This window comes from Tamandua tetradactyla, chromosome 18 (genome assembly GCF_023851605.1).
Source record: "Tamandua tetradactyla isolate mTamTet1 chromosome 18, mTamTet1.pri, whole genome shotgun sequence".
NCBI classification, from domain to species: Eukaryota; Metazoa; Chordata; class Mammalia; order Pilosa; family Myrmecophagidae; genus Tamandua; species Tamandua tetradactyla.
In genome coordinates this window covers 27,211,085-27,223,235 of record NC_135344.1, presented here as the reverse complement: position 1 = coordinate 27,223,235, position 12,151 = coordinate 27,211,085, and the positions used below count along the sequence as shown (strand labels likewise).

At 37.0% G+C, this 12,151-nt stretch overlaps 1 protein-coding gene across 33 annotated transcripts in view; it reads right to left on the bottom strand.

The window, feature by feature from the left end:
* Positions 1 to 2,268: 2,268 nt before the first annotated feature.
* The window catches only part of TCF4 (transcription factor 4), a 463,737-nt gene continuing 453,854 nt past the window's right edge, over positions 2,269 to 12,151 (bottom strand). For 27 of the 33 annotated variants that reach the window (XM_077135388.1, XM_077135394.1, XM_077135390.1 and 24 more), the window contains 4 exons: positions 10,786 to 10,948; positions 7,606 to 7,835; positions 6,988 to 7,128; positions 2,269 to 6,810 (listed from right to left, as the gene is read on the bottom strand). In XM_077135388.1, coding sequence (XP_076991503.1) covers positions 6,992 to 7,128; positions 7,606 to 7,835; positions 10,786 to 10,948 — 530 coding nt within the window. In that variant the 3' untranslated portion in view covers positions 2,269 to 6,810; positions 6,988 to 6,991. The remainder of the gene's footprint in view (positions 6,811 to 6,987; positions 7,129 to 7,605; positions 7,836 to 10,785; positions 10,949 to 12,151) is intronic. The other 6 variants (XM_077135385.1, XM_077135387.1, XM_077135386.1 and 3 more) reach the window with 1 other exon arrangement.

Here is a 12,151-nt window from a genome sequence, read left to right as displayed (position 1 = left end):
TCAGCCATGCCATCTCAATGGAGTTAAATGAGATCAGCTCTATTCCCTTTCCTGAGCACTGATTCTTCAGTTACCCCACACCAGATTTCCTTCACCTAGGGCCCACGGACACATTTTCATGTGTGGACGCTAGGGCCATGCATGAACTCCCTAAAGCCGAAGTGACATTTATACGAGTTTTATCTGTGAAGTGACTTCATTCATTTTCAAAGGGCCTGCCTGCAACTCAGAAATGTTACAAAACACTGCTTTAGAAAAACACACCTCTCCTAAGCAAAAGAGCTCAACTATAAGCTATTTGTCATATTTAGTACAGATTTGGGAACCTTTGTTGTAGGGCACTCCAAATACACACCTGGATATCGGTTGGCTGGTGGATTTAACTGGCTTTTTTTGACCCCAAAGCACCCGGCACACATCCAGGGCTGGAGTGTGAAGACATCTGCTTCTAACTAGTGTTTTCTCCCCAGATGTACCACCGAGCCTGCCTTTCCAGTAGGCTTGTGGGTTTTCACTTGAGGCCGCATTTGTTCATCAAACCTCGATTTAAATGATCTGTCAGGAATACCAAGGTGACTTTATGACAGTGGGACTATGGACTTCTTACTAGTTTGAAGTAGAAACCTGCCTTATTGAACATGAGGTCTTTGGGCTGGCAGAGGATTAAGGGTCCCCTGTGCAGTTTAAATGTATGATTTTGGAGTAATGTGACTATAAGAAGCACTCTCGTTCTTTCTGTTATTTTCAAGCTCTCTTTAGAGGCTTACAAATAAAATTTCTTAGGCTGTTGGTCATGAGAAAGGTGGTCTATGATTGAAGTCTAGAAGAAAAATTTTGCTTGATCCTATTTGAATGTACCCAATTATAAGACAGAAAATGATTCCCTGTTTCAACTCCTTTGGATAATCTTCTTCATTTCTCTAACATTACTGGAATCTTCTGAACTTCTGGAGAATATTTTAGTTTCTACAGGAAATTTCACTTCTGCTTTAAAAACTGGCTAAAGAATATATTTAATGTGCCTTGTAATGTGGTCCTTTTAATTAAAACATAATGTTAATTGGCTAAACAAGAGACACTGAAGTGGTGCCCGGACTTAATTTCCCCTTATTAGTTGTTACATGATCAAATATAATACTAAAAGACTAAATGCTTGTGGCTCTTTTATATATATTTAAAACACACAGTAAAAACATAAGAACATCTCAAATCATTTAGAAGGTAAAAGGGGTTATCAACCAAAATCTTTGGAAATTTAATAAAATTTAAATAATCTGCAAACAATTCAACCAAAAAGAAAAAGCCCAACATTTGGCCATGGAGGGCACGTCACATGTGAACCAAATGGCATTATAACATTTTCCTTCAGGTAAACTAGTCACTAAACCCCATAAGAAAGAATACAAGAGCAATATCCGAGACATCCCCAAATACCACATACTCAATTCGAACATTCTCTTATGAAGTGCTCATCTACTCAGGCTTTCTTTACATTGCATACTTCACTTTACATTTCTACAATGCAATGTCGATACAGCCTCCAAGCTTTGCAAAGTCAGTTGATGTCTATTCTACAAAAATATTAACTTACAGTACATAACACTGAATAATTTTAATCTGTACATTTTTTCCCCTCCCATCATAGGTGACACACGTCAGTTTGTACAAGTTAGAAAAACATCTGGTTGTTTACATGTGGATTAATAGTCAACAGGGCCAACCAGAAGTGGTGGGGCGGGTAGAGTTTGAGAAAGTATAAATACAGTATAATATTAATTGTGGTTAACAAGATTCAGCTTTTAACAAAGCGATACAAAATAAATCATCTTAGATTTTTGACTGAAAAGATCTAGCTGAGAAGGTTCTGCCAAACAGCCGACCAACTGATCCAAAAGGTTAAGGCTGACTTGACTGAGCAACCTGCAGCACAACCGAAAAACACTGGCGCAGTTCAAAGCTTTTCAAATGCATAGCTTCAGTGTTACACACACATTAATTATATCCCTTCAATTAGTTAATCCTCTAGGCGGTTTTCTTTTTGTTTTGCATGCATCCCGTTCCATTTTCATTAAGGGCATCTCTTCCTTGGTCAATCATGTGCTTTGCTTTTCAATTTGTTTTGTGAATTTGTTTTTTGTATGTTTTGTTTGTTAAGCTGTCAATACTTCCAACATTTGGACAACGAAATAGAGATGCAATTTTACTTACAGAAAAGAATCGTAACTATATGGACAATGTAAAATGAAATGAAACAAGTGTCAGAAACAGTTTATAAAAATGGCACATTTATTGCTACAGAACGGTCATGTACATGACTTCATCGAATAACTACAGATGGAAACAGGTAATGGCCTAGACCAAGCTGGGTTTATTTTTGTCTTGAAGGAACTCCAGCACACAACCTGTTTGGACACTTCTACAAATCAGAAATACACCAAAAACATGAAAAAATCGAGGCACTCAGCCACACATTGAAAACAAGGTGTAACTGTTTTTCTTTTTTTGAAATGTTTTCCCTTTTTTTCTTTTTTTAACAATTTTTTTTTGTTTTTAATGCTGCAGCTATGTGTACAGTCGCAAAAACTTTCCCCGCTGCGACCTACAACTAAAAAACAACAACAAAAAACAAACAAACAAACAAAAAAAAACAAAAAGCTACCATACAGTTTCATCTCAGTAACACATGGTAAAATAACATCTTTTAAATAGTAAAATAAAGTAACAAACTTTTACTCATAATGATTCCAAAAATCTACAAAGAAGAAATATTCAGAATCTGACAATTTTTTTCGTAATATTCATGGTATAAAAGGATTGCTCCTGCGAAAAATAAGCCAAATATATTTTTTTATTTTTAAATTTAGTTTTTTTTTTCCTACTAGGGTGTACTACAGTCTATTTTATAGCAAAAAGAGCACTAGACAAACAAAGCTTTATAACAAAAAGCCAGGCACTGATACATGGTAAATCTCTGCTTTTTTTTTTCTTATCTTCACTTAATTGCATCACAAGTAACAAGAATGAAAAAGGCCACAGTTCATATATTTTCACCATTACATATGTCTATAATACTTGAAATGAGTATGGCAAAACCAGCACTGCACAAAGATGAGTCCACTTCAAGTCCCATGAGAAAGAGCGTATCTCTAAAGAAAAACAAACAAAACCAAAGCAAAATAAAAAGAGGCCTAAAGGCCTTGGTGCCCCATTGTGTTGGAATTCATCATATTCCATCTTGACTTTTTTGTTTCCAGTCAGCCAGCAGACTAAATTTTTGTGCTTGTTTATGCTGAAATTGTTTCATTCCTGACTCAAGTTCACTTTTGGACACAGACCATATTCTGCCTGTTGGATGTAAAGACGAAAATCCTCTTAACCCCAAGTCTTGGTTCAATGCCCTCCCAAACCCCTACCCCTCATCAAAGCAAAGATCAAAATTAAAAATAAAAAAATGAGAACTAGGAAAAAGTGAAGAACAAAAAGGAATCGGAAGACTGAATCAGAACAAGTTGCATCACTGGGTGGACTGACAGTTGTAGAAACATTAGTGTTCCTTGCAGCTACACAGAAGACAAATGGTAGAAATTTCTAGATGAACAGATCCCTATTCTGCATATTCATAAACTACTTGAATGTGGAGGTGGATCAACTGTTCCAAGTTGCTCTGAAAGTCCGAGATTCGTAAACAGATCTCCAGCCTAAGTATCATCACATAGAGTGTAGTATGGACCCTTAGGGAATTCTGGTACTTTTATCCTGTCTTCTGCTACATTTCATTTGAAAATCCAGCGCAGGATACCAATATCTTACCTGGGTTTTATACTTACAAAACAACAACAAGAAAAAACACACTAAAAAGGCCACATTCCCTTTTATCTGTTTGATGGGGGTACAACCCAATTTGGATAGGTGCAGATCATGCTTCTCCACCAAGCAAAAAGGAGTGAGCAGCTTTTGGTGGCCATTAAAAAGTTTTTCGCTTATTTCCAAAGGGAATTCAACAATTGAGGTATTACATTACTGAGTAACGAATACATCAAAGCTGGTGAACAATAAATTGCAGCTTTTACTCTGAGTGAGAACAAAATAGAAAGCACCAATTTAAAAAATAATCAAATGACTACAATTTAATTTTTTGCTTTGTTTACAGATTTGAAAACTTTAATTCAGCTCTATACAGCACCTTTATGATAGCATGTATCAAAGTGCCATTCTTAAAATGTACATCAATGCAGGGAGTGTTTCCAGTTCCCTAAAGAGTAAACACGGTATTTTCTTCTGTACACTTATCCTGAATGTGAACCGAGTATACCTGCTTCCTATATAATATTGTTCCTAGGGATACCCGCCTTGGTAGACTATACAAAATGAGTGCAGAATGTACCACTAAAACAAAATCTTTAACATACTGAGGAAACAAGTACACAATGGTTTCCATTATTCGGGGAGGAGGGGAGGGTACACATTATTGTCTTCCACACCCTTCATCAAGCTCCTTTGTTCACACATTTCACAGGAAAGCCCCCAAACAAAGTTTTCATGAAGTTTGATTTCCGTTATTCTCCTACTGTTTTAATCCACCTCCACATTTTAGGAACCTATCAACAAATCAAAGTATTTTAGTTTTTTCGCTACTGAACGTATTTACAGTTTTCAACACACACACAGCTAATCAAAATGTTTATGGGTTTGTAAAAGATGACCACGTCGTAACTACCTTATTTGTTCTTACATTTTCAGAAATGAACATAAAATTCAGATTCTTGTAGCTCACTATTTCATTTAAATGAAACTTTTTAAACCACAGAGTTAAAAAAAACAAAAACTGATACAATGTATTAAAACACATAATAACAAGAGTCTACATGTAAAAATATAACTTTTACATACACAATTTCAAAATAATGATACGTTTGCCATTTGTTGCATAAAATTTACAAATGTATTTCATTACTATATAACTGGCAAAACAGGAGAACAGATGGAACATTTAGACCATTTCGATGGATTGATGGCATTTACTCAGTGCTGATAGGTGGAAAAACTACTTGAACAGGGATTTTTTTTCTTAATACATGCCAAGATTGTGTGGCTGTAAAAATAGAAACGAGTTAGAGACAAAAGGATGCTGACAAATACTTAACTAGGAGCACTATTTGTTTACTGCACTATACACCAAAGTCAATCATTATAAAGATTCACGATGGAAGTTGGTTCAATTGTGCCCAGACATCAAAGCTAGCTATCTGATGAGTTGCTGTGCCATAGCTTGATCTATGTATCTATCAAATATGTTAAGTATAAACATCATTCATACTGGCCAGAGAAATACTGCACTACCCCTCCTCAAGAAAGTGCAACTTAATGCTTTAGGACTTATAAGGCTTGTTATAATGCTGCATGATGATTGAATATTGGCATTTTTTCAAACAAAGGAGGAGGCAGTTAAGTCATCTACATTTTAGTAAACCCATTAAAAAAAAACAACAACCAAGAACGCAAGAAAACCAATCAGCTCTGTCACACTACTTGCAATTTTCTCATTTGATGGATTTTGAACTTAACTTGTTTTTTTGTTTTGTTTTTTCCAAAAATCTGACCATGTATTCAGAAACGCCTCACTGCACACTACTTGGGCTACACATGTAGGTAACACTTTAATCATTTGTTAAATCACAGCCACTTTGATTATGTTATGTTTCCGATGATATAAACATTGGAAGGCACAGTGGTAACATTGTAGCATTCTAACCTTGTACCTCTGAAAATCCCAGAATAGGGTCACAAATGCAACATTACAATTCAGACAAACTCTTTTTGCCATGTCTTGGTAATGCTGCTTGTAATATCTACACATGATGTGACTTTAAGTCCTGTGTTCCCAAAAGACTGGAGAAACAACTTTCTACTTAATTATGAATGAGAAGCAACATCAGGGTCAGCATTTCATCCTGCACTACCCCTCCGGAAGCAGAGTTGGCACTACAGGTTACGATAACAAACCAGGGAAAGGGACAGAAATAAGACCAAAAAAAAAAATCCATATTTACAGTAAAATCTTTCTTTTAAAAAAGTTAATCAGTACTATATTTTTACAGGAGAAAAAAGTCTGAAACAAATGAACAAAAGCTTACCATAGTCACTAAATTTTTAATATATATTTATATATATATTTATATATATATTTGTCATAGGTCTATAAGATCCATCTGTTCCTCCTACCCTAAGGAATGGCTAATGTCATCACTTCGTTGTCATCAGGACGTTTGCTGGTTTTGTTGCTAGGGCAGCCGAGCTTCCCCTATATTCAATATCCAGTAATTATAAACACTAGCTGACTTGAATACCAACAAAAACGTTCATGTAGTTTTCTTCAGAAGTACACTTTTTCATTATTGCAAGTTTACAATTTTTTAAATTAAATATTTTTTCAGACTTACAAATTAATTATATTTTTTTTTTCCAAAAGAAGTTTAGGCACAAATGCATTGTTCCACAGTGTGGAGAGATTGCCATTCAGACTCCGGGCTGCGTCTCAGCCTGCACATACTGCTTTGCACATTCTGAATGATATGTTAAAGAGAGTCGTCCCTCAAGTTGCACTTTTTTCTTTCTTTCTTTTTTTGTTTTTTTTCTGTTTTTTGATAATTGGGAATGCTGAAACCTCTTGCGTCTGCGATTCATAACTACTCAGACTTGTCTTATATTACAAAAGAAGGGGTTAAGGAGAAGTGTTTATGTGGGTTTAAGATAATACAGCTGTTAAGGAAGTGGTCTCTTGTTTTAATGAAGCACTGTGGCAACTTGGACCTAAGAAAGGAAAAAGAGAGGGAAATTAATCAATACATTTATAATAGAAGAAGTGTGAGTTTTAAATTCTTTTTTCCAAGAAAAAAATTCCATTAATTTGGGTACAATTTGACTTTTATGGCTGATGCCTTGGTGAGAGTTATGATCAATTTCCAAAATGCTTGAAAACACACTTGCCCTTTTACATCTGTCCCATGTGATTCGATGCGTCTCCCATTCCAGGGTGAGGTCCTGCCAAGGAGAGTGGGGGAGGCTCCGAGGACACCTTTTCTTCCTCCCTTCTTTTCAGACATGCAGCTTTAGGATTCAGATTCCTTTCTGTGGAAGACAAAACACAGGGCGTTTAGTTAGCTCCAATGCTCCTGGTAGAGTGGCATGTATGTCCTTTTCCATGCATCTGACTCTTACTCCCCGTTTTTACAAGACAGAATGAAAGAAAAGTTAATAAATGTGTACATGACGATTCAAGTCACTCCCCTAATACAAGTTGAACTGCATAGTAAATTTGCACAGTATGAAAAAAGTCAGTAAAGCAAATACACTAAACTCTGATTACTGACAGTACACATGGAAACGTCACAATGTAGTCTTAACTATTAGAGGATCCTATAATGTAATTTAGGACAAAGGGAAGCTGCGCTATAGATTTAGATGCAGCCTGCAATGGAAACAATGATTCTGAACGATGCTGCAGAGTCTGCTATCTGCTGCCACCCATGGCCAGCATGCCCCTCACAGTTCATCTCCTGCCCCACACTCCCCCGCTCTCTCCAAGTAGGCTCGACCTGTACCGACCTCGAACTTGCTGCTCCAGGCTGAGGATGACAGCCACAGCCTGGTGGAGGATCAGGAGCTTGGTCTGGGGCTTGTCGCTCTTGAGGTGGAGCTGCACCATGCGGCCGAGCTCCTTGAAAGCCTCGTTGATGTCCCGGACCCGCAGGCGCTCGCGGGCGTTGTTGGCCATCCGCCGCTCCTTCTCACGCTCTGCCTTCTGCTCCGGCGTCAGGTCTTCGTCATCATTATTGCTGCGGGACAAAAGGGATGCGACATTTTCTAATGGTGTGGGGAAAATTAAGACATCTAAATTACTGTTTTTTTACTTCCAGATATTTTCAGAAAACTTTTGATCTCAAGCCAGTTTCCCGGGAGAATTTTGCATCAACTTGAAACTGAGATTGCTTTCATATTGCTGTGACCATGCATACACAGGGAATTATGTCTCTCCCAGAAATTAAAACTAAATCAAACAGGAAAGGATGATGTAGGCTACAGTCAGGGCTCAAAGGGTGCCTGAAATGGTGTAGGGGAGCAAAAAGGAGAGTAAAGCATTTATCGATAAGATGACACTCTATGAAACAGACCACACTCAACTTGAGCTTAACTTATGACTCCACTTTAGAAAGATTTCTAAACGTTTTTTTTAAACTTTCATACAATGACATCTGAAACCTGAGAAAAACAAGCAATTGAAAAAAGATCTTGATAGAGCTGAATAGCAGATCAAAATAAACATGATGTGGCCTTATAACTGTCTGAAAAAGGTCCAGCACTTAAGGTACAAAAGCAACAGGGGTAAAGAGGGTTGGGCTTCTGTGTGGGTTTCACCATTAACTGGCATGAAGGCCTGATCACTTCACGTAACCAGTGCAAGTCTCCTTCTCTCCATGTATTCAGTAAAAGATTGGAAAACATGATCACCATGGTCTTTAACATTATGGCTGTTTACCATTTCAAACACAAGTTGGGGAAGACAGAATTGATATCGGCTCTGCTAAACAAACTAAACAATACAAAAACCAAGCACCTATTGGTTGTAAATGATCATGAGTTCTTCGTGAATAAAAATTAAGCCAAAGAACTAATGTCAGATCATGAGGACTGAAATATTATTTAATTGATATCAAAGGCATGGCTGGAAATAGTCTGCAAAAGTAAGATCACTACTGTCTGTTTATGCGTGTTGTATCAACAAATGAGAAACTCTTTAATGGAGGCTAATGAGTCATCTGGAATCATAATCAAATAAGGAAGGCTTCACATCTTCAAATATGTCAAGGGCTATCACATAAAACATGGGAAGAATGGAAGATGTCTTTTCTTATGAAGGCGGTGACCATCTCTGGGACATGAACCTAGTGAGTCAAGCACTGGGAGGGGCATGATTGAAAGGACTATGAATTCCATGCGTCTGAAATGTTCATAGAATAAGACTATAAACTGCAACATTTCAGAGCTGGAGGACATTTGGGAAGATATCTAGTCAATTCAATGTACACTTAATGAATGCTGGCTTTAACTGAATGGCACTGAAGCTTTCATATTAGAGAATCCCTGGATTACTTCCAAATTGTAATGAGGACCAGCTACACTTGAGAAGCTCCAATCAATCAAAAATGCAAGTAGTATTTTTGGATTGCAAGTACATGCTGCACCTTAAATGATGTATGCAAGCAAAGAACACTTGGGTGAAGGGGTAAAAATAAGGGTGGGGAAGACAAGAAACCAAGATGCTGGGAGACCAAGCTCCCTTCACCACAGATTAGACTCCTTTCCAGATGGAGCAGTCTGCTGCAGGTGTGTGCTGGTGAACATGCAACTCAACTGAACCAACTGGAAATGCCCTCTTTCTCTGCCAGCTGATTCTGCTCACTTCATGTGCTGCCTTCTACATTCCACTACTCACGTCAGATGCAATAAGTGAAATGGGAACAGAGTCAAGTCTCTCCTAGGACTGTTATGAAGCTAATAATGTGGCTAATAGTTTTATACATTAAACACTATGCCATACCTAACACAAAGGGAACTTAAAAATAAGAACTTGTTTTCCAAAGGTTTTCAGGCTAATAGCTAATTAAAATCAGTATTCACGTAAAAATAAATAGGTTATGCAAATAAAACTGCCTAGAAATGTTGCCTCAAAACACAGATTTGGAGGCACAAGTAAATGTCACAGGAGTGACCTTTTAAATTAAGAAGGTTCTTAACAGCAAATTAAAATGTTCAGAAACGTCAACAAATCCATTAATATGCATAAGTAATGATGATAAACTACCAAGAAGTGACTGGACTAAGCTAGAAACCATTAAGGATGTGAGAGCTTCTCTCAAAATTTCTCAGCAACATGACAATGAGTACATGAAGCAGTGTAGGCAAAGTGAAAAGGGGTAAGTTGGAAGCTTTTAGCATCTTCGGAGCTTTATGTAATGACATTTATCTCAATAATTACAAAGGCCACAGGAAAATACAAAGTAAAAAGTCTGTTCTTAGTTCTTAAAGGCCATTAGATGTAGTCTTCATTCAATTGGTTTAATTTGCCAATAAAAACCACCAAAAGGAACTGAGGCAAAGAACACAGGAGTTACTGTATTCAAAAACCTCTGAAAATTACAAACCTAAAAGATATCAGACATTTAGCTATTTAAGAAAATCAACCAGAAACTATTCTCTTGCAATAGCATTTTCTGTGGAAAGGGTATCCAAGACAAACAACAATAACAATAGTGTAGGTATTGTTCTTAAACACGTCTCAATTCTTGACACTAGCCCCTGGGAAATCAGTGTTTTCTCACTTTAAAGGTAAGAAAACAGTTACAGTGTGCATATACATCAATTGAGCTCTTAACACATTTATGATCTCCTTTTAGCAATATTAGAACATTTCTGACCAAATCTGTAGAGTGAGTACAGCTTTAAAAATAAACCATTTGCACTTGAATTGATTATGAATTGCTGAATTGTTTTTATCTTATGTGATTAGCCTTGGGTCCAAATTCATAAATTCAGAAACATTTAAGGCTTCACTAGAGTACAGGTATCTTAAACGATACTTTTAGTACCTCTAGATTAGGCCTTTAATTTCCTTTTCAATTAAGATCTACCTGCCAGGAAAAAACTAAATAGTTTCTTCCTGTTCTGTTCACTTCATCAAAGTCCAATAAAGGAATTAAATGAAGCGACAGTATTATATACTGTTACCTAGATCTTGACCTAGTAATTGATTTGATATCCTTCTTGTCGTCATCTAATTTCTTGTCCTCGGAAGATTTCGTGTCTTGCAGGTTCTCATCGCCCTCATCGTCAGATTTGATCTCAGAGCTGCCGGAGGAGACGCTCTGGCCCTGTAGTCCTGGTGGCATGCCTGCAGACAAAGAGATCAGGTGACACTTAGCCAAAGACTCAAGGCATAAACACACGTGCCCCATACTGTAAGGCTGCCAGCCATGCAATTCATTCTGCTGAACTGTGATCCTCCTGTCACTTTTTTTCTGCTATCTGGTGAAGTTCCAAAAATGCACCTGCGGAAACAAGTTTTCCCCACATTGGCTCTGAGGTTAAATTCTATTTTGCAATCTTTTGGAGTAGATGGTAATTTCACTGTCTACAAAACATCAACTTAATTGCAATGAAAATCATAATCATGAAAATCACACACCTCAATGTTCTGATTAAGAACCCAAGTAAATATCAGCTATTATATTGAGTTTCTTCCATATGCAATGATTTAATAGAAAAATGTCCTTAAAATATAATTCCCAGGGAATAGGCTGAGTATGTGCAGTCAAGACTTCAATAGACACCCTAATGATATTCTGAAATTAGCTTCTCTTATTCTAGAGGAGTAATCAGCATTTAAAAATGGTACATATGGAAGGCAGTTAGCTGCTTATTGAAGAAACTTCTTGCTTTCTCACTGTTCAACTTTCCAAGATCACAATATACTTAAAACCTTGACCTTAATGTAATAATTTATTTCTAAGATAAAAGCACGTGCACCTAAGTATTTCCCTCAAGTTATAATCTGTGTAGTCTAGAACTTTGCCACTTAAAATGTGGTCTTGCACCAGGAGCATCCTTGTCACCTGTGATTCTGTTAGAAATGCAGAATCTGGGGCCCCAACCCTAGAACCTACCTAATCAGAATTTGTATTTTAAACAAAATCCTCAAAAGTAATACATTTGTACATTAAAATTTGAGAGGCACTGATCTAGGAGAGAAAGAGCCAAATCAAAGATCTTTAAAAAAGGCCTAAGCAAATTATTAATATTCAGATAAAAATAACCAAGCATACCCATATATATTATATATATATAATTAGCACTCAGATGGTACAATGTTCAATTGCTGAAAAAGTGCTTATACCTATTCCCATGGGGTAGTACTCTTCTTATTTTCAAAATGAGGAGAATGGAAGGTTTTTGTTTTAACATGGGCAGGCAAGGGGAATCGAACGCAGGTCTCTGGCATGGCAGACGAGAACTCTGTCACTGAGCCACTGTTGCCCACCCAGAAGATATTATTTGTATCTCCTAGTCACCTGGTTAGCAAAGTAGAGGGATGAGC